This window comes from Arvicanthis niloticus, chromosome 27 (assembly GCF_011762505.2).
Source record: "Arvicanthis niloticus isolate mArvNil1 chromosome 27, mArvNil1.pat.X, whole genome shotgun sequence".
NCBI lineage: Eukaryota > Metazoa > Chordata > Mammalia > Rodentia > Muridae > Arvicanthis > Arvicanthis niloticus.
In genome coordinates, this window is record NC_133435.1 from 18,711,655 (window position 1) to 18,736,714 (window position 25,060).

Below are 25,060 nucleotides of genomic sequence, written 5' to 3' on the forward strand. Positions count from 1 at the left end.
TGAAGAGGACCTGGATGTACACACACACACACGGACAGAACATTGTCTCTAACTTCAGTTCCAGGGGATCTGATGTCCTCCTGATTTCCAAGGGTACTGCATGCACATAGTACACAGACTTATGTACAGGCAATCACTAGTACTCATAAAATAGCTCTTTTAAAAAGATAGTAGATGGTTTTAAAATAATTAATGATAATGATGATGATGATGATATGAGATTTTTCTACGCAAGAATTCCCCCTCTGCTCAGTGTCTCCTTGCCTGACAGTTCCGTTTATAAAGGGGTCCTGGAGAATTTTCCAAGCTTGGGCTTTCCAGACTTGACACTTTTCCTGCCCTGATTTAATTTAGAGGATGCTACCATACAACATCAGCATACTCACGTTCATACATATACACATAAATAAATAGAATAATTTAAAAAATAATAAGTGAAATTCACATTCATTTTTAAATGAGACTTTTTATACATCAAACTTCTCAGTTGTAACTATGGATTCTGGGCTTCCTTGCTCTCCTGCGACGCACTCTCTTTTACTTCAGACAGATTTTGGTAGACTTATTTGTGACTTTTTCCTCATATAATTAGCAAACACGCCCGTATTCATCACAGCCAACCATCAGCCATGCTTTTGTTGCACCCTCCTTGCATTTCCTTTCTGAAACCCTTCTCCAGCTGGAAGCATCTCCAATGTGACCATGTTACGTGCCATTAAAAAGATTCCATAAATAATGATTATAAATCGTTGTGAACAATATATTCTCTCATTTCACTAGTGCCCCTAAGACCTCCCGAAATTAGCTTGACGAGTCGAAGTCCCACTGACATTCTGGTCTCCTGGCTGCCAATCCCGGCCAAGTACCGGCGGGGCCAAGTGGTGCTGTACCGGCTGTCCTTCCGCCTGAGTGCTGAGAATTCCATCCAAGTTGTAGAACTCCCGGGGACTGTGTATGAATACCTTCTGGAAGGCCTGAAGCCAGACAGTGTTTACCTGGTCCGGATTACTGCTGCTACCCGAGTGGGGCTGGGAGAGTCATCGGTCTGGACCTCACATAGGACACCCAAAGCCACAAGCGTGAAAGGTAACACCTCCCAAGGACTGTTTAGGAAGAGAAAGAATGTTTTTACTTTTGAATTAGAATGTCGCACTCTTACTTACGTGTACTCATGTCTATGTCAATATGAGTATATACGTTAAGATTCTTATTTTTTGTTTTATGCGTATGGGTGTTTTGCCTATATGCACATCTGTGTACCACTTGTTGTGCAGTGCCCACAGAGGCCAAAAGAAGGCGTCAGATCCCTGGGACTGGGTAACTGATTGTTACGAGCTGACATGTGGGTGCTGGGATTCGAACTTTGGTCCTCTGGAAGGGCAGCCCATCCTGCTAGCTTGTCGCTGAAATTGTGAACATTGGGTCAAAGTGTAATGGTTGGACTTTGTAACTTTGGCTTGAAGCCGAGAGGTGTGTGGTGCCCTCCGATGTCCTGTGGACTGTGGGTTACTGACGTGGTGCTGTCTGCCGCTCGCTTCTAGCCCCGAAGTCTCCTGAACTGCACTTGGAGCCACTGAACTGTACTACCATCTCTGTGAGGTGGCTGCAAGACACCGAGGACCCGGCCACCATTCGGGGCTACAAGCTGTTTTATAAAGAGGAAGGGCAGCAGGAACACGGACCTATCTTCCTTGACACTGGTGACCTGCTGTATACGCTCAGTGGCTTGGGTGAGTGTGTCTGTACCATGCAGACCCTTTATCTTCCTGCTGTGGCAGGCTGAGGAAGGGCTTTCTGGGTGTTCGAGAGTTGACTGGGTACTGCAAAGAGTGGATTTCTCTGTGTCAGTGACAGCTCTCCTTACGTTGGCAATGTTGTTTTCCCCCTTTCCTCTGGCGCTGGGTGTCTGTTTCTCCTGTTAACCATCACTTTTGATACATCACTCTTGATTTGTTATTAGAGGTATTCAGTGGATATAGACCAGGGTTATAGGGGCTTGGCAAGATGGCTTAGTGGTGTTCCTGCTTGATGACTGGAGCTCAATCCGCTGATGTCAGGGTGGAAGGAGGGACTGACTCCTAAAGTTACCTTCTGACCTCCACATGTGCATGACACTCGACGCCTACACTCACATTTAAACACATCTGTCCACACACACATAAAGAATACGACTGTGGAGTCAAGACTTTGCAAAATGGTTGAATAATAGTAAGTATGCTTAACTTAGAAACTGCCTGGCTGGCCAGGCAGTGATGGCGCACGCCTTTAATCCCAGCACTTGGGAGGCAGAGGCAGGCGGATTTCTGAGTTCGAGGCCAGCCTGGTCTACAGAGTGAGTTCCAGGACAGCCAGGGCTATACAGAGAAACTCTGTTTTGGAAAAGAAGAAGAAGAAATTGCCTGGTTGCTATGTTGGTATAAAACAATTTACATAAATGATATATAATAATGACATGGCCTCTGTCCCATGCCATGACTGTGAATATTACTTCATGGACTCAGACACACTGAAGATAAAACACTGACCTGTGTTTGGCTTCATCTGTGTCTTCAGAGACACTGGCTTGCCCTTATTTTCTTTGCTTTACTTTGGGAAGGAAATCCATGATGTAATTGTGTTTAACAAATTATGAAATTGGGCTGGGGATATGGCTCAGTGGTGGACGACTTGAGTTGCCTGCATGAAACCCAAGGTTTGCTACCCAGCTCGGTAATGGGGGTTGGGGGAAGGAGGTAGAAACACTGAGACAGACAGAGACAGACACACTGGGAGATCAAAAGAGACCCACTAGACTGTCGTGGCATCTTATACACACAGTAGGAGTTTATGAAGCCCTTTGGCTTTTCCTTTTAGATTGTTAGCCCTTGGAGGCACTCTAAGGGGAGAGGCCTAGCAGTCTTCGTGTGGGTCAGTAGGAAGTGCTTTGAATCTATCCCCAGATGTAGGGACATAGAGCTCCTCCCATGGTCCCTTGCCATAGATTTCCAGATGGTGTTTTGCGTGTAATCTTGTTATTCCATTTTTAATCGAATCTGCATTCAGTTAAATAAATTTACTGTCCATCTCTGTGGCGAAGCTTATAAAGGATGAGGGGTGACATATGGTCCAAGTGGAGCTTCCTCCATCTACTGGTTACGATGATGTTAACCCAGCCTCTAGAGCCCCAAGCCTTTCATGTTTATGTCCCCCTCTGGCTTCTCAGTGTGCCCTCCCTTTGCATGAGCTCGTCGTTGATGAGAGAGGACTTGTTGGTTTTGTTTCCTAACAGGCTATGAGAATATTGATGCAAAGCTGTAGATCAGGGCTGGAGGTGGCTCAGTGGTTAAGAGCAGGTACTAGTCTTGCAGAGGACCAGAATCTGGTTCCTGAATCCATATGGCAGCTCACAATCACCTGTACGTGCCAGTCCAGGGGCTCACCTGCACTGACACATAGACACTCTGCAGTCCAGGGGCTCACCTGCACTGACACATAGACACTCTGCAGTCCAGGGGCTCACCTGCACTGACACATAGACACTCTGCAGTCCAGGGGCTCACCTGCACTGACACATAGACACTCTGCAGTCCAGGGGCTCACCTGCACTGACACATAGACACTCTGCAGACTCATAAATAAAACTACTTGTTATGAGCTAGAGCTATGGCTCAGTGGTTAAGAGCACTTGCTGCTGTCCTGCTGCTGTCCTGCTGCTGTCCCAGAGGACACAAGCCCTCATGTGGCAGCTCAAAACCATCTGTAACTCCAGTCCCAGGAAATCTGACAACCTCTTCTGACCTCCAATGGCACCAGGTCATACACACATACCACATAGACATCTATGCAGACAAAACATTCATGTATGAAATGAATAAATGTTCAAAAATATACAAGAAAACCATCTATAGATCAAACTCAGTGCTTAGATTTTTTTTTTTTTTTTTTTTTACTGTTAAAGAACTTGAAATATGTAGGAGAAATAGAGCGCCATTCCTCAGCATGGTTCTGGGGTACACATTCCAGCTCGTTTACACTAAAGAGTCAAATAACTGGTTAGAAAACAAAAAATAAGAGACGCTCTGCTCTTGGAAGACACTGAGAAATGTTGCATGAAGACTTTGGCAGTAAGCTGGGCATGGTGGCGCACACCCGTGATCCCAGCACTATGGAGAAGGAGGCGAGAGGCTGAGGAGTTCATCTTCAGCTGTGTAGCAAGGCCAAGGGCAGCCTGGGAATACATGACACCATGCATGCCTCAGGAAAAAAACAAAATAAAAGCACCAACAGTTAAAAACAATTCTTGAACATTTTATTAAGATTTGGTTTATTATTATTTTTGTGTGATGTGTATGTATCTGTGTGGGACTATGTACATGTGAATGCAGGTGCCCCCAGAGGCTGGAAGGGAGCGTCAGATCTCCTGGCGGTGGGTGAGCTGCCCTGTGTGAGTACTGAGGGTTCAGATTGGAAGAGCAGTGTGTGTGCTCTTCACTGCCGAGCCATCTCTCCAGCCCCAATTAGTTAACGTTTAAATTTTTTCCAGAGATGTATATAGATAATCTATGAATGGAATAGATAAGGGAAAGATGAATATACACAGAAGTATTCATTAATTCATTCATTTGGAGAGAGATAGAGGAAGGCCCACTGATTTTTTTTTTTATAACTCTTACACTCTCCAAATAATAGCTTTCAAAACTATAAATCATTCTTTCCTCTTATATTTTAAAAATTAGTTACATGGGGCTAGGGAGATGGCTAATGTAAAGGGCTTGAAGAGCTGAGTTCGAACGCCCAGAACCCACACATAGCTGGACATGGTGCCATGAGCCTGTTATCCTAGTGTGCCTATGAGGAGATGGAGATGGAGGCAGAAGACTCTCAGAAGCTCTCAGGACAGCTAGCCTGCTGTGCCCGGGGTTAGGGGTGGGGTTGATAGGAGATCCTGTCCCAAACAAGGTAGTGGTGGAGGGTACTGACACCTGATGAAGCTGTCCTCTGACTTTCACACATACACGTGGCAGGTGTGCGTCTTCCTCCACACACATGGATGTGTGAGTGGACAGACACACAGACATATACACAGAGAGATTTTTTTAAAAAAATCAGTCTGCTTCTGCTGTTTTTGCTATGACATCTGTTATGTATGCTGTGTGAGGGAGATCCACTTAAAGTCACTCTGTGTGGGGGAGTACACATGTTTACTCGTGTGCTTAGGTACCCGTATGCATACATGTGCAGAAGCTAAAAGTCCGTGTCAGTTGTCTTCCTCTGCCTCTCCACCTTACTTTTTTTGAGACAAGTTCCTTCATTGAACTTGGAGCTCACCAGTCAGCTAGAGAAGCTGGTTAACAAGCCCCAGGGACCTCCTGTCTCTGCCTCCCCAGTGCTGGGATTATATATTCTGTATGTTTATGTGTGTGCCATGGGGCCCAAACAGAGATTCTTATGCTTGTGAGGTAGGCATGTTTCTGACAGAGATATCTCTCCAGGCCCCTAAAATCACTTTAAATGCATAAACTAGAACATTAATTTGGGATAACAGACATCCCGTATCAATTTAAGTAGCTGTGTGCTTCCTGGATGTGGATTTAGTCTGAGTGATTGGGTTGATTGGGTTCAACCCGACAAGGCCTCAGTCCCTGTAGATGCTTTCTCGATTGGCAGCAAGTCAGGAACCCTGAATCTTCAAGCAGTAACCTGAATGGCTGGCAGGGATGTCCTTGTGTAGGTTTAAGTAGTGTTCAGCAGTTGAGCAGACTGAATGCAAGGTGCTTTCTAACCTGAGACCCCTGATGCTAATCTTTGTTATTAAGTTCCCACCAGGGCCTCACCAGGCTTTTGGCAGGCAAGTGTTAAGACGTGGGAAGGGAAGGGTGTTCTATGACGGGACAGCTGACCATCTGGGACCATTTGTAACCAGAGCATCTGGCAGTGGCTGCCTGTTTAACAGAGAGTGATGTGTCCAGAGGGCAGCAGGTTAAGGGAACCCTGTTTGTGCCTTGCCTGGTGAATACCGGCTTTCACAGAGCCACAGCTTGGGAAGGGTGGTCCGAGTAGACCCAGCTTTGCTAAGTGGCCTTGGAAATGAATTCACATGCTTCTACTTGCTGATCGAGTGTCGTTTTATATAACAAACGGCTTTCTCAAAATTTCATTTTCACACTAACCCGCTCTGATGCCTTTATAACCCCCCCCCCCCCCCCAGCTTTCATTTCTGGTAATTAAGTTTTCAATTTAAAAAGTATGTCATTGGGACATGGTCTCCCTAGAAATAGGCATAGTTCTTTGTTCTAAAAGACAGAAAAGCGAATGGATTTATACCTTTAGTGTTTTTTAAAAAATTGACATGACAAAAGATATGAGGGGTTCAGTTCCCTTGAAACAGGAAATATGCAGTCAAATGCTATTTAATTGGCTGCTTCTACAATGTTCCCCAAAAGACCCGGTCAACTGAATTTAGTTGGGTTTATTAGTGGGAGATATTTTATATCATTTTATTCCAGTACCTCAAAGCTCAGTTTCTTAAGATGTGGAGTACTTTGTCTGGGTGGTTGAAGAAATAAATTCTTGTGTATGTATGTGTGTGTGTACATGCAATGTATAAAATATATAATTATAATAGCATGTAATATACAATGGTATAAAATATAATGGTTTAATATCATGTATAATGGTTTTATATGTACAAGATCTGGGGTCCAAGCCCCAGCATTTAAAAATAGAGTGTGATATGATTTTTGGAGGCACGGAGGAAGTATTTAATGGCTTCTACTGTGCTCAGGTTTGACTTTAGAATGCACTTTGCTTTCCTGGGATCTGGCTTGTGTTGTGGGGGTGACAAAGCTCTAGGCTTCTGATGTAGTCGTTTGTGGGCCCCTTCTCAGTGCTGTGCTGAGGGCCTTCAGGATTTAGTCACAGCTCTTCCTGTCTCTCTGAGTGTTCATCTTAAGTTACAAGATTAAAAAAATAGAATTAATAAGGCATCTATGTCCCGTGATGGTAGATTGAAAAATCATATTTGTTTCTTTATTTTTTTGTTTGGTTGTTTGGTTTTGTTTTATTTCTGGATAGGGCTTATCTATGTAGTCCTGACTGTCCTGGAACTTTCTATGTAGAGCAGGCTGGCCTCGAACTCAGCAGAGATCTTCCTGCCTCTCTACCCCTGGAATGATGGGATTAAAGACATGTGTCACTGTCACCCAGCCTAATTGTTCCTTTTTTTAAAAAAATAAAATTTTATTTTTATTTTGAATGTGTATGTGTGCACACATTACAGTGTGCATGTGGAAACCAGATGACAATGTCAGTTCTTTTCTCCTCCCATGTGGGTCTGGGGATAGAGCTTGGCTTGTCAGTTTGGCATTAAGTGCCTTTACCTGCAAAACCCTGGGCAGTCAAAAGAGGAAGCTGTAAGTGCTGAAGTTCATGTATCTGTTTCCACAAGCCGATTCAACTGGAGCTACACTTTCTGATTCATTCTTTTAATTTGGAAAATGTCTTCCCAATTATCTTCCCGGAGTCATCAGTCCACATTCTACAGTCCAGCATTCTGACAGATCAGACAGGAATACCAGCTACAGAAACATCTCTCTCACCTAGGGTTGACTTAATTCTGTGGCAAACCCTGGCTCTTTTAGATGGAGGCATTAATAATCCTGTCTGTTTTAGAATGTTAGGGTGGAATCAAATAATTCAGATCGAGGTTAGTGCAGCGCCCTGCAAACTGCATCCGAAGCCTGGAAGAGAAGCCGGCAGCTCTCGTTTGTAAAGCTTCTTTCCCCAGACCCGAGAGTGTACTTGAGTGGCAGATCACTGGAGTAGCTCAAATGCAGCCTTGGGTTGAATCCCAGCTTAGGGGGAAGAATCTGTCTCTCAGGGTGGAGCCTGTACTAAAAAAAAAAAATTTTTTTTTTTACAAGTATTTTTGTTTGTTTGTTTGTTTGTTTGTTTTTGTGGTGGTAGCGTTGGTGTTTGGATTAGGGAGGAGTAGGGTTCCATAATTAGTTTGGAATTTGTCCAAGGTGGATCTTGAACTCCTGTCATGTGCAAAGATTATAGGCTTGTGTCATCTCAAACCAGCTTTACTCAAGTAAGATTTTATCATAATTATTTCATTAGGAAACAAATATTTCTTGGGATATAATGTGTGTGTGTATGTGTGTGTTTATGAATTGAATTAACAGTAGATTGTGTTAAGCCACAGATTTTATTCAGTGAGTTTAGATAAAACCTAAATGTTTTGAATTTCTTTCTACTTTGAGGTTAGAGAATCTAAGCTAAGGCAAAATTTTCTCCTGATGAGGCAGGAAGTAAGGCTTTGGGTTTTTCGTCTGTGTTGAGGCCAGAATTGGTCTTCACCAAACCCACGGTGTTGAAGCTCTGAGCCCTGGTGTGTAGTTCTTGAAACAGGACCAGTGAGAGAGCACCATGAGGGTGAGCATGCGCACGAGGGAGGCCCCGTCCACTTCTTACTTTCCCAAGGAAAGGGAGGCAGGCATGAATAATGGAATAATCAAAAAGTTAAGTATCTAGGTACAAAAGACTCAGTTGTGAAATAAACAGCTCAGATACAGCCCACCAAAGCCCAAGGGGGCTTAGTCTAATGCAGTTCAGGAAAGAGAAGGAATCGGGGGTAGGGGAGTGGGGAGAAGGAGGAACAGACAGGTTGGGACTTTCCTGTTCTCCCTTTCCTGACCCTCTCTCCCATAAGCTCAAGATTTCTCACAGTGCCTTGGTTTCTATCCCTGAACAGAATTACATTTTGACTTAACGTTTCTTGCACCTGCATAAGAGTTCCTGAGTGCTTTGGACTCCCACACTCCTTTTTCTGGTTGTAGACCTGACTTTTTACACAGTTACTTATTTTTTTTTCCTCTTAAGGATTACAATTAAGTAGACTTGACATTTCAGACACAACATTGCTATGCTTGGTGAGGATCACATCAAGTAGTGGTCTTGAAGCTGGAGAAATGGCTCAGTGGTTAAGAGCACTGGATGCTCTTCCAGAAGACCTGGGTTCCGTGCCTAGCACCCATATGGCAACTTACAGTTGTCTGTAACATTTAGTCCCAGGAGTTTTGATACCTTCTTCTGGACTCCTTTAACATCAGACACAAATGTGGTGCACAGATATACACGACGACAAAACACCCATATACATAAAATAAAAGTAAATAAAATCTTAAGGGGAGAAAAAAAAAAAAAAAGACTTGCTGGTGGTGCTGGCTCACTCCTGTAATCCCAGCCCTTAGGAGGCTAAGGCAGGGTGGCTGAGAATGAGACACCATTATGTAAGCCATGGTAGTTAGTTGGTTAGTTTGTTTTTTTTTTTTTTTTTCAAGATCTTAGTTTTATTATTTTGTATTTTGTGTAAGTAGAAGGTGAAGGAGATCTGTGCAGGTCAGTGTGAATAGAAGCCAAAGGTGTCGGGTCCCTTGGAACAGGAGGGTAAGTGGCTATGAGCTGTCCTGTGCAGGTGCTGGGAACTGAACTCAGATCCTCTGGGAGAGCGGCGTGTGCTCTTTATGGCAATACCTGGCTCAGGAATTGGCTTTGCCAGTGCCACACAGAGGCTGCCTTAGAAAACACAACTCTGCCTTCCTAGCGCTCAGGAGGCTGAAGCAGGGGCATTACATGGTTGAGGCTGAATGGGGATACAGAGGAAGACCCTGACTCAAAAACAAACACACAAACACTAAGAATCAAACCCCAGAAATCCATGATTATCTTTCAGTACCACTTCATTAGTGGACACTGAAATAAGAAAAAAAATAGAAATTTGACATGCCTCAAAATAGTAGGTTATATTGTTTTGGGCTTTGTTTGTTTGTTTGTTTGTTGGTGATCAGAGGGCTCAAGTCTGGGGTTTCCCGTGTGCTACTAAACTACATCCCCAGATCCCTAGCACCCCCCCCCCCTTGTTTTAATCTCTTACTTTGTAGCTCACGGTAGCTGTGACCTGACTATGGAACCCAAGGTGTACTTGAACTTAGGATCTTCTTGCCTGAATTTTTCAAATGCTCAGGTTATATTTGTGCATTATCACACCCCAACCCCAATAGTAATCTCTCTAAAAATTATTTTATAACCAATTGCATCTAGACATGTCCAACCTGTGACTCAAAGACCTGCTGTTTCCTGGCATGGCCACGAATGAATCCCAATCATTTGTAGAAGACATCACATCACATCACATCACAGTGCTGAAAGACAGGACATCACCTGACAGACCATTTTTATTTAACTCATGTGCTGGATCACAGGCATCTGACCATGTTATTATTTTATAAAGTACAGAATTTATACAGTTTCTGTTCAAAATGTCGTCCCAAGACTGGCAGCACAGCCTGGATGTTTACTGAAATGCTGAACTTGGGCCCCTCCATATTGTTACTGTCACATTGAAGAGCAATTAACATATTTGCACTTTGGTTTACTGGCTTTACACCAGGTCTGACTGAGTCCAGGCCTCTTACCTTATCACTCCTTTGCTTGAGTTAGCTCCCAGGATGCTCCCAATGGCAAGTCTAACAACAATCCATCCCCTGAGAAAAATGAATCACTCTAGGCCTGGCGTACCTCAGATTAGGAAGTTATGGCAGTGTCAGATTAATTCTGTTTTGTGTTGTGTAGTGAGCAAGAAAATAAGCAAGTAGCCCCAGATTTCATAAATTCAAAGTTTAAACAATGTGGTTTTTAACTCCTCAAGGTGAGCCTGGGAGCCTTTAGTACTTGTTCAAAAAAAAGAATATTTTTCAGCCCACGCAGTCATGTGATGGGCTCTTGGCCCTCCGTTTCTGTTTGCACAGCCCTCTGTAGCAATGTGGAATACAGAGGCACAGTGTTCAGTGGAACTCAATAGGTCCACCCGAAGGGGCCAGTGCTGTCTCTGTTCCCTTTGGCCACTGATAGCATTATGCCCCAGTAGGTTCTTGGTCTTACAGATCAGAAACCGACCTAAATTTAGAAAATTCTGATAATGAGCTTCAGTAGCCACTGACAGTGAACCCCAGAATCAAAACTGTCCTCATAAAATCAATGTTGGCCCCTGTGGTTCTTTGTCTGACTCTTTGGGAAGACGGTGTCTAAGAGACAGAGGTCACTAGAAAAACAATATTTTTGGTAAAGGATTTATTTATTTTTAATTATGTATACGTGTGTGCCGGTATGTACATCATGAGTGCTGAGGCCTGCGGAGGCCAGAAGAGGGCGATGCATCCCCTAGACCTGGAGTTACAGATGGTTATAGTACTGGGGACCAAACTCCAGGTCTCTGAAAGATCAATACACACTCTCAACCCTGAACCATCTTTTAGATTCCAGAAAAGCAAAATTTCTAATTTTAGGATGGATGTAATACATATCTTTTGAAGTACCCATTTTTTAAACCCTTAAATGGCTCTGTGCATCTGTAACCCAGAACTTGGGGTGAGATGGGGGCAAAGACAGGAGGAGCCTAGCATGCTGGTTGGCCAGCCTAGCTGAGGAACCTAGCCTGAGCTCCAGGTTCCAAGAGAGAACCTGCCCCATGGGAATACAGTGGAGAAGGATGGAAGAAGATACCTGACATCCTCCTACACTCCTGTATTCAGGCACTACACACACACACACACACACACACACACAAATACAGCCTTCACTCCCTTAACTGTGGAGGCTTCAGCACAATGAGCGACAAGTTTTCGGCAGCTGTTAGCTGTTTTTAAATGTGATTGGTCAGAGGACGATAGCAGAGCCTTGTTCATGAGCTCTGCGTGTGTACTGCTGCATTGTGAAGAGCTTTCAGAACAGCCAGGCTGGGGAGAGGAAACACTGATTCTGCTTTTACTCAGGACTCGTCAGTGGCTGGTTCATAACAGTCTAGTATCCTGTGGATAGATTAGTTATTTCTCTCATTGCTATGACAAATAACTGACACAAAACATTCAAGGAAGGAAGGGTTTCTTCTGGCTTACATCATTTTTCTGTCACCCTGGGTGTCCTGGAGCTCACTCTATTGGCCAGGCTAGCCTCGAACTTAGAGATCTACCTACCTCTGCCTCCTGAGTGCTGGGATTTGAGATTGAAGTTGCGTGACACCGTGCCTGGCAGGGCCCAGTATTTCTGGTGGTGCTGTCCTGAGAGAAAATAATAAAGGATTAAACAGAAGACACGGATCAGTGGGCTTGTTTAAAAAGAAAGGTAAGTCTTGGGGGAGGGGGCAATGCAGACAAATCTCCCTGAAGCTTTCTTTCCTGTGTGAAGGTGAAACTTCAGATGTTATTATCTCTTTCTGAGCTACACCTTTCAATGGAGTCCTTCAAACAAAACAACAACAAAAAACCAAACTACTAAGACTTCCAGAATTCTTAATGTGTGGATGACGCCAGAATTTGATGCAACTCTAAGCACTGACTCTGTAACCATCACCACTAGAAACTACATAGGAAGCACAGGGTGGCCATTTGTGGCTGTTAATTCACGGAAGGCACTTTGCTGTGAGAGCGATGAGTATCGACTGGTAGATTCCCTGTGCCTCAGTGGACGACCCCGTCGTAAGCATCTGCGGGCAGCATTAGTTAGACTCTACACGCATGCATACATATGCACGTGGAAGTTGCAGGGAGATGGTCCCAGAGGGAGTTAGAGGTGAGAGTGAAGGTGATTGTGGTCGAGACACATTATGTACACTTATGAACATCTTGAAGGAATAAAGAAATCAATTGATGAGGAAGGAAAGAAACAACGGGTTGGACTCAGCCCTGTTCTGGCAGAAATGACGCAGGGATTTCTCTAAATCAGACTTCCTTAGCAAGTCGCAGAAGATGGCTTCAGAGGTAGAAAGCACTCTTGAGGCCAGCATCAAACAGCCCCCTGGGTGCTCTACCTGTGGAGGTGAGACCACAACAGCACCCCAGAAGGAAGTGTCCCCCTCAAGTTTCTGCTGTGCGTTGTAGGTTATGAGACTAAGCTCATGGCGGTGAGGCAGTGGGCATGGCTTTGTTTCATACTAACAAAAAAAAAAAAAAAAAAAAATATATATATATATATATATATATATATATATATATATATATATATATTGGAGAGAAGGAAACAGTGTGCTCCCCTATTTCAAGAAGTTGTTCGAGTTATATTTTAAAAATGGTTCACTTTTCCAAAAATATCAAACCCACTGAAGTCTTTGTGAATAGAATTTGCTGGGGTTTACCTCTGAATTTTGAAGTACTGTCTTGAACAGCCTCCTCCTTTGAAATTCCTGCGTATGCTCAGTGCTCCCTGAAAAAACATCTGTCTCGTTAATCAAATGAGCTGCGGGGTGTGGGTAAGCAGAAACCTGGTGTCCTGGCTACTTTTTTAAAAAACAAAAAAACAATAAAGTAAAGGTTTCTTCCCTCCCTAGAACAAAATTGCATTTGCCTAAATGGCTTCCCTTTTGTGAGTTTGAAGTTTTACTGTTTTAGCAGCTGTGTGGTGGGAGGGGCTCCACTGCATCTGGCCTCTCTTTGCCGACAGCTTGAAAAGTCGATGTTTGCTCCCTTCTCTCAGGAAAGCAGTTTATCCACAGGCTGGAAGCTTTGTTTTTTAGGACCTAAATTAGCTTGATGTGATTCACAAGCTTTCCTTCGTGCTTAGAAAAAGAAAAAAAAGAAAAGAAAGACTGAAGAAGCCAGTGTGCCCTAAAAGCCCACAGCACAGGTAACTGCAGATAACCCTTTGACCTTTGGCGCCGGGCAAAGATTTACAGTAGTCACTTCACACACTAGTCTGAAAGGAGTCCTGAATAAAGCCAGGCCCCCGTGGAGAACAGAGGCTGGGTGAGGAAGTCCCATTCTTTTAAGTAGCTCTGATGCTTTGTTTGGCTTTCCTCTGGTCTGTGTAGACTGGAATACCAATTGTGATGTATTTCAAAATCAACTCTAATGCTGGTTAACTTTTAGGGTCTGATATCATGGGGGGTAGGGAGTGGGGCATAAGTCTACTGCCTGGCTCTGTTCACACCCCTCACTCTGCCAGCTATACCATGGTAAATTTCTGATTGAAATACCTGGAGAGTTCCATTTTCTGTCACAGCTTTTGTTGGAGGGGGGTTGGGGGGGGCTACTAGACCAAAGCCAGGGCTCTGTCTATGCTTGGTAAAATCCTGCCACTGAAATACATCCTTAGCCCTTGGTTTTTGTTTTGTTTGTTTGTTTGTTTGCCTATTTAAGAAAGAAAAAAGCAACAGGAAACCTTTTTTTGTTGTTGTTGTTCTGAAAATAGACATAATTGAAAGATAAAGGAGACTGGAAGTCACATAAAAAAACAAAATACACAGTTTGCCCTGCTTGTCTCTAGGAGGAAAGTTTGTAATTTTTTCCATCTGATGATCAGATGTTTCCCATCTGATGATCTCAGACCTGTTTAATAATTATTTACTGATAGCTTCCCAGCCTCTTTAACCTCTTCATCTCTCTTCTCGGTCACCCCACTGTTGTCCACAGAGCTTGTGTTCTGAAGGGTGTTACACTGAATTTACAGTTTTTCTTCCTGCTACCCTTCTGTGTGCCCGAGCACCTGGCTCATTCCACTCAACTGCTGGTTGGTACTGAAGGTTGCTTGGGCTGCAGTTTCAGCCATTATTCTTAGGTCTTTGCTAAAGTTGGCAGTCTCCTGTTTTTTAAGTCAGTAATCACCGTAAGTGCCTGAAGGAAGAGGCCTTGTAGGAAATTAAATCAATGCTGTCCCAGTGTTGATGCTCAGACCACTCTGGAAGGTTCTGGTGAATGTCAGGAATTCTGAGATGCCTGAGGTCCTTAAAGAGCTAAGTTAGAGAAGGTGGGTTTTTTTATTTTTTTAATTTTTTAAATTTTTTTATGTTACCGTTAACACATGAAAAAAGCTTCTGGCGGGGGGAATAGGAAAAAAACGTTTTGCTGTACTGCAGTAATTACACTTGTAGACTTTATTTTGGTTTTGTTTTGAATTTTGTCCTTTAAAAACCGAATATAAAGGAATTTTAAGCTTTGTTCTAACTCTCCTTTCTGTAAGTGAGGGGAATCCTGTAACTGAGGCCCTTGTCGGGAGAATGTTTTTGTCTTAGGTTTCAAGATAGTTTTGTGTGTGTGTTTTTTAATAAAATAATAAAATGTATGCCACACATATAAGTAAATGAAGGGGGGGTGGAGACATGGCTCAGAGGTTAAGAGTACTGGGTGCTCTTTTAGAGGTCCTAAGTTTAATTCCCAGCAAACACATTAGGTAGATTACAGATACCTACAATGAGATCTGGTGCCCTCTTCTGGTGTGTAGGCATACATGTAAGCAGACCACTGTATATGTAGTAAGTAAATCATAAAAAATAAAATAAAAGTAAACAAAGGTCTATGCATAAGCACACATGGTAGTAGAAATATTACTAGGTCTGGGGTGCAGCCGAGTGGTAAGCTGCTTACTTGGAGCAAGGGTCTGGCTCTCTCCTCAGCAGTACATAAGAAAAAATTAAAAATAAAATTATTGTAACATGATAAAATGAAATTAAAAGGTAAGCTACAGTATATCAGACAATTTGAGTAAGTGTGGACACTAAGAAGAAGGTTTGAGAAAGATATTTATTGGAGGAAGGGGGTGAAGAAAGAGCTAGCAGTGAAGAGGCCTGGCTGTTCTTCCAGAGGACATGGGTTCAGTTCCCAGCACAGAGCAACTCACGATTGCCTGTAAATCCAGTTCCTGGGGATCCAATGCCCTCTTCTGGCCTCCGTGGGTATTGCATGCATGTGGTGCACAAACATACATGTAGGCAAAACACCCATCACATATTTTTTTTAATTGTTAAAAATAAAATTAAAACATTTAATGGCCTGCATAGTTCACAGTATTTAGTGACTACAAAAAGTAGATTATAAAATACAATTTTTAAAAGCCTAAGTATAGTGAACATGAGTAGTAAATGGGATTAAGCATGTGTGTGCTTGTATGTTTGTGAGTATCATGTAAGGGCATATAGAGACAAGAAGTGGGTGTCAGATCCTCTGGAACTGAAGTTACAACAGTTGTGAACAGCCATGTCCAGTGCTTAGCTTTAGATGCTGGCATCAGGAATATTTTCTTTTTTATCTTAATTGTATAAAATTTATGATTTATAATGAAAAAATACTAAATTTGTGGGGAAGTGGGAGGTTCTGGGGAACAAACCCAGGGCCTTGTGCCTGCTGCTCCCAACAGACTCCCCACTGAGGTCTCCCACTGAGCTCTACTCCCAAGCCATAAAATATGTTTTTGGGGGCTGGAAAGATAACCCAGAAGTTAAGAGCACTTGTTCTTGGGGAGGACGACCCAGGTTCTATTCTCAGTACCCATATGGCTGTTGACAACAGAAGGTGGTTGAGTGGTTAAGAATGCTTTCTAGCCTCCTAGAGGGCCTGGGTCCAGTTACCAACACTATATGAGCCTGTAACTCCAGCTCCAGGGGATCCAAACCCCCCTCTGACTTCCAAGAGCACCCATGCACACACACACACATACAATAGACACACTCATACACATAAACACAAAAACAAATCTTTGAGTCACATTTGTGTGTGTGTGCATTTTACACGCCTGTCTTCAGTGGACTCACTGAGAACTAATGTGTGTGAATATGTGTGGGTGTGTGAGACTGTGTAATCCATGTAAGGTGTATGTGCATTTGTGCACACAGGCCACAGGAGGATACCGGGTGTCCTGTTCTGGTATTTTCTACCTTATTCCTTTGAGATTTGACACAGGATCTCTCACTGAGCCTGGAGCTAGCACCCCAGTGATCTGCCTGTCTCCATGTCCCACAACACTGGAGTTAGAGGAGCATATAACCATGCTCAGCTTTTTATGTGGAATCCAAACTCAGGTCCTTAGGCAAGTGCTCTACCCCCTGCATTTTTCTCTTAAATAAAAAATGACCCCGGGGGCAGGGAGGTGGCTGAGTAGACATGCTTGCTAGCCCAGCCTAAAGACCTGGGTTTGAATCCTGGGGCCCATGGGTAAAAGGAGAGAAAGGATTACTAGAAGTTATCCTCTCATCTTCACACATGTGCTATAGCATCTTCATCCCGACACACACACACACACACACACACACACACACACACACACTTCTACTATCATTGTTTTCAGTTATCTGGAAGGTTGGTGATTTGAGTAGAATTTGCATGCACCACTTATAGTCAATAAAAAAATGTTTGCTTGCATCAGAGGCTTCTCTTGTTAAGTGCTAACATTAAAGTCAGTTTTCCAGTGATTCGCACAGCGAGTATAAGTAAGTTGTAAGCCCGTGCCTCGTGACTTCTTCCGAGGAGGCATAAATAAGCAGTGAGGGTTTTACTCCGTGACTGATGAGGCTGCATATTCAACACTGAGCTTCCCACTGGGGAAGAAACTGAAGTGTGGTTTCAGGCTGTTGCCCTCCATTCTCTCCCATCCTGTATGTATGCTTTGAACCACCAAGGGCTGCATGTTGAGGGATGGTTATCAAACTACAGATGTTTTTGCAATGCATCTGTGCCCCTCCACCCAAGTCCCTGTAGCTTAGAGAGTGATGGATGATATTTTCACGTTGCTTCACACAAGGGTCAAAATGTCACGGTGAGTCCATGACTGGGGAGTGAAGAACTGTTAGTCCTGGGAGGAAATTTATTCCATGGCTTCGGGGGAAGTTTGGCTGTCATGAATAGGCTTCCTCTGCCGGTCTATAAAAATATTGTTTGTAAGGAACTGATGTGTGTGAAGCAGACAGGGCAGCTACTTAAACAAATGTGTGGTAGGTACAGTAGTAAGTGAGGCTAGCAGCCTCCCCTGGGGGCTTCAGGACTCTCAATGACAATACTAACATGACCAAAGAACTTGATTTCTTTTCTTATGTAACAATTTTAAATAAACCTCACTTGTAAATTTGATAGCCTCCAATTGTCTCATTAGATATGCTAACACTCTCTCTTGTGTTAGAATTGAAATTTTTTTTTTTTTAATAATAAACTGTTCATTTAGTTTACTTGTTTCTGTTTGTTTTTTTAGGCAGGGTTTCACCATCCAGTATGAGCTTGCCTGGAACTCACTGTGTAAACCAGGCTGGCCTCCAACTCCAGGGAGTTCTGCCTAGCTCTACCTCCTGAGTGTGTGGGTTGAGGGATTGCCCCACCACATCTGGCCTCTTTAACTCTTAGATTATTTGGGAGCTTGTACATGGGCACAACCTTGTTAGTACTGTTTATATACTGCTGTCATAATTTTGGGGACCGTTAGACTGAGTATTTTGCCAGCATCTATGTCGGTGACCATGTATGTGCCTTGGTGCCCAGAAGCCAGAAGCAGGTGTGACAGATCCCCAGGCAGTGAACCACAATGTTTGTGCTGGGAATCAAACCCTGGTCCACCAGAAAAGCAGCGAGGCCTCTTTACCGCTTAGCCAGTCCCTTGACTGCTGTTCTTTGGAATCTTCTTTTTATTTTTTTCTCCCTACCCAAAGGAAGTTATCCACCTTCAGCTTCTCTCTGTTTGATAATGGCCTAGTGGGAGACTGAGCTTACAAAACAGAACCTCTGGGCTGCCTTTTTTCCATGCTGACCCACAAGGAAAGGTTTAAGTGGGATTGGTTTATGTCACTTTTAGGTTAGGTTTTCAGGGTGTGAATAAGTCAGACTCTCTTCCAGCAGGGTTAGTAAGGAGCTCTGCACACTAGACTTTTGATTAACCATGCCTCGTGAATGGAATCTGACATATAAAAGTAAAGATATGTGACCTGAAAAGAAATAACTTGATCAAATTATTGCATACACAGTATTAATTGAGAAAGCCTGCTACCTCTGTCTGGATCTCAAGCAGTCAGTCACAGCTTTTTGTGATAGAGATTGCCAGTAGTATGTGCTTATTTTGATAGGAAGTTGATTCTAAAATGGAACGGATTTTCCCTTAAATAATCCTGCACTCACCGACAGAGGGGTTATTGTCACTGAGAGGGACAGAGGTGTTGTTTGTGTAAAGACCCTTCAGGAGGCCAAACAAAAGGACCCAAGTCTTTTCTGGTTTAGACAAATACCCTCCCTTTGGCTTCCAGGGAAGCCTAGGTTGGGAATTTACACACTCCACAGCCTCACAGAGCACTTTTGTAACATTTTGGCACACTCAGTCAAGTAAAAGTAAAGTTTGTTTACAACCCTGACAAAGTGAAAACCATTCATGGTAAACAGGCGCACAGAAAATCAGCTTGTGAGTAAAAGGGGATGAATTTTTAATCTAAGCTTAAAGCAAGATTGAAATTCTCAGCTAAAAAACCTGACTTTTAATTCAGCACACTAGCACATTTGAACAAAACAGTCGAGGCTCTGAATTCTTTCCCCGTTCTAATAAGTGTGTTGGTCATAGAATGGATCCTAAAAGCTCTGCCATGTGGTGATGCACAGACTGGAACTTAGAACTGTGGTACAGGTTTGTGTGAAAGATAATGAAACCCATTATAGCTGCATGCCCACTAAAAAAAAAAAAGATTAAAAAAAAAAAGAGAGAAGAACAAGAAACCCTCTCCTCCAATAATGTCTCAATAGTGGGGAAACTCCAGTCACTCAGGAAACTTGAGGCCAGCCCACTGTTGAAGTGAGATTTAGGCTTTCTGTGCTGTGTTTAAGTGTGGTGTCTTAAAGCCAGTGCTCTCCGCCTTCCTTTCCCACCCATCCCCCTTAGCGGTTTTCCTGCCTCTCTGCCTGCTGGACCAGACTTGGGCTGGCCCCAGATTCCGTGTCAGAGGCCACGACCCAGGTGTCACAGCAGCCCCTACTGCCGGCCTCCTCTCTGAATAATTATATGGGGGGTATTGTTTGGGAGGGACAGGCTCCAGGGCACTGCAGTCACCCTGGCTAGCCAGACCAAGGAGGGCTCTGGTCTGGGTTGCTGGGGAACAATGGGCCTGAGCAGGCTTGCACAAAACCTGGCCACACAAAAGATTAAATTAAAAGTGGACATTCGGTGGGGTGCTGGGCCTCACCCCGCAGAGCCCCTCACCTTCCTAAGTCCGTTCCCGTGTCCTGTTTTAGTATCTTTTCACGAGCTGACCTCAGGCCAGCAAAGCTTGAGAGTGCCCTTTACCTTTGAAAACATATTCTGGCTTGACTCTCTTAGGCGTTGAAGCTGTCTTAACTGAGGCATATTATGGCTGCTATCAGCAAGCTTTCTCTGGTGGCCCTTTGAGCAAATAACGTAAAACAATATGTAGTGGGTTTAAAAACAGTACTCTATATTTTCTTATTAAAAACCTTACCTGACACACACACTCTCTTTATTTAGATTAAAAAAAAAAAAAAAAAAAAAAAAAAAAGCCTTACAAATAAAAAGCCACACACCTAAATTAAATCAGACCTCAGGAGCATTGAAGTGATCTTCTGTATGGTTAAAACAGCCATTCTAAAGCAGTGAGGCCTCACATTGGGTTTTACAGTCTCATTATCAAACACATTTGTATACACTCATCCACCACCAGGAATGAAAAAGCCCCAACTTAGAACTAAATAACTTAAAGCAACATATAGTGATTTTTAAAACAACACTGTTTTCTTGAGGGTGCTTCATGGGGCCACTCCAGTGTGATCTGGTTTGTTAATTGAAGATTAATGTCAGATGAGGCTCAGATCTAGAGGGTTAGTTGCTTCCTCTTCCTTTGATGTGGGAGGAGAGGGTGGGGGATTACTTTTCCCACCACCTGGGAGTTTTCCATAGAAAATGACAATTAAAACTCTGTACACCTTAGATTTACATTTGAGAGATGGCTGGAAGGGTGAACTGCTCCACTCCTGTGAGGTTTTTTCATGGTCTTGACCTCAGGTTTTCTCCTGATTCTATCAAACCCTGACCTCTGGCTCTGCTCTGACTCTCCTGGAAGATCCCGAGACCTCATGAACAAGCAGCAGCCACAGAAAACAAAGGCTGGCTTCATACCCCTGGCTTATCTGTGTCTTTGGTCTGCAGCTTAGGTCTTCGTAAATAATTGTTTGCTGGTGTGGGTTTTCCAGGATGTAAGCCAAAGGGTTGGCCTTGCTGCAGTGTTCTTGCGGTTTGAGCTCGATGCCCATCAGTGCTGTCACTGTCTTTGCCCATCCCTGAGGAGGAGCCCTTGGGGGTGTCTGGGAGAAATACAGAATGAAAACTTTATACTCAGTCAGCTGTTACAGTTTGCATTTTTGTAGGTTTAAATAAAGTGCAAAAATAGACCAATGATCAGAACGCACAGAACTGAAATTGTTAAAAACTGTTTATTGGGTAGCCAACCGTGGTGGTGCACATCGTTAATCCCAGCAATCAGGAGGCAAAGGCAGGAGGATCTCCGAGAGTTCGAGGCCAGCTTAGTCTTCAGAGAGTTCCAGGACAGCTAGGACAACACAAAGAAAATTTTTCTTTTTTTTCTTTTAAATTGATTTATTTTATATATGTGAATACACTGTCACTGTCTTCAGACAAACCAGAAGAGGGCATCAGTTCCCATTACAGATGGTTGTGAGCCACCATGTGGTTGCTGGGAATTGAACTCAGGACCTCTGGGAGAGCAGTCAGTGCTCTTAACTGCTGAGCCATCTCTCTAGCCCTGAGAAATTAAAAAAATAAAGAAAGAAAGAAAGAAAATGAAAAGAAAAAAAAAAAACAAATAAAAAACAAACAAAAAAAGTTTATTCGGGTTTTTGTTGTTGCTTTATTTTACTCTTTTTTTTCTTTTTTTTTTTTCTTTTTTTCTTTTTTCTTTTTTTTCTTTTTTTTTTTTGGTTTTTCGAGACAGGGTTTCTCTGTGTAGCCTTTGGCTGTCCTGGAACTCACTCTGTAGACCAGGCTGGCCTCGAACTCAGAAATCCACCTGCCTCTGCCTCCCAAGTGCTGGGATTAAAGGCGTGTGCCACCGCCGCCCGGCTATTTTACTCTTGAGACAGGTATCAGTTGTGTATCCATGGCTAGCCTGGAATCACCATCTCTTGTCCCCAGCACATGGCTCAAATGTTTTCTCCTTAAAGTATTTTACTCCTTACTATTTGTGATAGTTAGGTGTTTGTTTCAATCTGACATAAGCCAGAATCATTGGAGAGAAGAAAATCGCAGTTGAGAAAGTGTTCCCATCAGATTAGCCTGTAGGCGAGGCTGTGGAGCAACGGTGGTGATGGCGGCTGCTGCTGCTGCTTTATAATTTTTCCCTGTTTTCTTTTTTTTTGATTGATGGTTGATATGGGAGGGCACAGTCCATTGTGGGTGATGCCATCCCTAGGCAGGTGGTCCTGCATAGCATAAGGAAGCAAGCCATGGGGAGCAAGCCTCCTCCTTGGTCTTGGCATCAGTTCCTGCCTTGAGTTTCTTCATGATGGACTATCAGCTGATCAGTGTTTTATCACAACAACAGCAAGCAACGTAAGACAGACACTATTTTAGTTTCTGACTTGTGTTGCTTTTCCAATACATATTTGATCACCTTAAAGGATCATACTAATATCACATATTCAGAGGGGATGACCCTTTTCAGAGATAACCTACTGTAAAATCAGGAAAGAGAGAGGGGGGTTCATCCCTGAAATCACTCCATATGTCAGAAGGCCATTCCTGGGACTCCTATTCCTGGGACTCCTGGGTTCTCCTCACTTGCACACTCTCGGTCATTTTGTTATCTGACCTTTAAGACATGTGGCCATCGGCCACTGGGTTTATACATGGTTCAAAGCCTAGAAGTTGAAAGTCATTGGCCCTTGACCACACAGGTCCTCTTCCGTTGACGTTGGTTACCCCAGGGAGAAATGGGAAGATTTCTTGCTGCCTCTGTCTCAGTGCTTCTCAACAGCCTCATTTTGCCAGCTTCCTTGTATGGATTTCCAATACAGTTTGCAGCGCCCAGCCTGGCTGCTCTCCACTCTCCCCAATCTGTCCAAGCCTGACAGTTGTATGTGACCACCTCTCATGCAATTTCCCTGCTTCAAACCTGGCCTCCTGCATCACTGGTCCACACCCATCTCCTGGCCTGGCCCTCTGCTTCCCAAGGCTTCCAAGGGGCAGTCTTCAAATACCACCTCTCTGATGACTCTTTGCACTGAATTAGAACTAATTGTTCCCATTTGTGAAGACTGTCCGAGCTTTAACAAACTACTTTGCATCAGTTAGACATATCTTGCACGGTACCTACTTCTACGGTTGTCACAATTCCTTAATATCTGGTGTTCTAACCCTGCCAGACAGTTCCAATGAAGAAGGAATGACTTTCACAGCCACAGAGCCATTTAACCCCGAAACCTGAATCCCCCAGTGCCTAAGCTGTTTCTCTCCCCTACGTGTTTGATATTTAGCAGCAAGCACAAGTATCAAGTGTTTTTCTGAACATTTTACAGTATAAACTCCTGTAATCCTGGCTTTATAGTGATATCATGATCCAAATGTAAATAGGCTTAATCCAGAAACTACTGGACTCCTCTGTGTGTCTGTGTGTGTGTGTGTGTGTGTGTGTGTGAGAGAGAGAGAGAGAGAGAGAGAGAGAGAGAGAGAGGTACATACAGATATTCACAGGTGCCTGCAGAGACAAAAAAAAATGGGGGGGGGAATTGGATGGACCCCCTGGAGCTGAAGTTATAGGTGATTGTGAACTTCCAATGTAGGTGTTGGGTACAAAACTCAGGTTCTCTGAAAGAGCAGCAAGTACCCTTAACCACTGAGCCATCTCTCTGTCCCTCAGCCTTTCTTTTTTACTGCTTGATAGTTAATCCAGACTGTGGTTTGGTGATATTTACTCAGCAGCTGAATTCCATTGAACCTTCTTTCATTGGCCTGTTAAAATCAGTTGGTGTCTGAGTCCCTCCCATCCCAGTACAGAGCCAGCGTCACTCGCCTAGTAGACTTACACACACATGCCATCTAGTGGTGCAAAGAGAAAATTGCAGGTCATTTTAGTTGTATGGCCCTCAGGGGCACGCTGTGAAAAAAATGCATGCGGTGTGTGATACCAAAATCTTTAACAGATAATGTAAGAACTTTCATAAAGATACAGTTGTGGTTCCAGAGAGACAGTTCAGCAGTTAAAAACTAGGAGAACTCAGGCTACTTGGTAGAGGATCCAAGTTTGGCTCCCAGCACCCACACTGTGTGTTTCACACTCACCAGTAACTCCAGCTCTAGGAGAGCTAACACCCACGGATACCTGCACACATCCACTCATACCCATACACAGACACATGGATAAATTAAAATCAAAGGGGAAAAGCGATGCGGTTGGCATTCCATTATTGTTAAGTCATGTACCATTAAGGTGGAATTATTTCCGCTGAGTATATCTTATGACGATTTTGGTGATGCAGACACTAGCACTTTATCGGCCTCCACTTTTCTTGTTCTAACTTGAGTATAATAACTAAGTCTAAAATCCGGATATAGCTAACAGATTGGATTAATCTTGGGGTCCATCTGCTTGCTGTTTCTAGTGCTAGCACTTAAATGCTTCCATAATTTCACGCTTATGAAATACTTTACTGTTCTTTAGCTGGGAAGACATTTGTTGACTTGTTTTCCAAGGTGTTTATTGTCTTCAGGGCTGTTAAATGAGAGAGCTTCAGTGATTCATTTGGGAGATGTGGAGAGACTCTTCCTGTTGACCTTTATTCTTACATGCGTGTCAGACACACAGCTGGGAACCCTTACCTGCCCTGCTTGCCAGGGAATATTAATGAGGACAGTGAATTGAGCTGGGTTTGAGGATTTGCTCACCGCTAATTGCCTGGTAGTCTGGCCTCTAGACCCACTTTATCTAAGCAGATGTCTTCAGTCTTTAAATATCTCAAAAGATGATTCGTGATAAACTGAGCTGAGGCTTTGTGCCCTCCCTGTTCAGCCTGCAGTGCAGGGACCACCTTCTCTCTTTCTCGAAGCTTCCCTCACCTGGCAGCAATAGCAGGCTTGTGTGTTTGTCAATTCCCAGGGGTGTGCAGAGTGTCTAATAAGCTAATTTCACTTAATACTCTCATAATGCCTATCGGTGAGGTCCCTTGTATCTCCATCTTCTAAGTGGAGATAAATAAGGCTTAGAACAAGAGGAACAAGAGGAACTTGCCCAGATCTGTATAACAGTAACTGATAAAGAATGTTTCTG

At 43.5% G+C, this 25,060-nt stretch overlaps 1 protein-coding gene across 2 annotated transcripts in view; it reads left to right on the forward strand.

Annotated features, from left to right (window-relative positions):
- Positions 1 to 25,060, forward strand: part of Prtg (protogenin) — a 102,939-nt gene that overhangs the window by 48,999 nt on the left and 28,880 nt on the right. For both annotated transcript variants that reach the window (XM_076926277.1, XM_076926278.1), the window contains exons 10-11: positions 781 to 1,086; positions 1,542 to 1,730. In XM_076926277.1, coding sequence (XP_076782392.1) covers positions 781 to 1,086; positions 1,542 to 1,730 — 495 coding nt within the window. The remainder of the gene's footprint in view (positions 1 to 780; positions 1,087 to 1,541; positions 1,731 to 25,060) is intronic.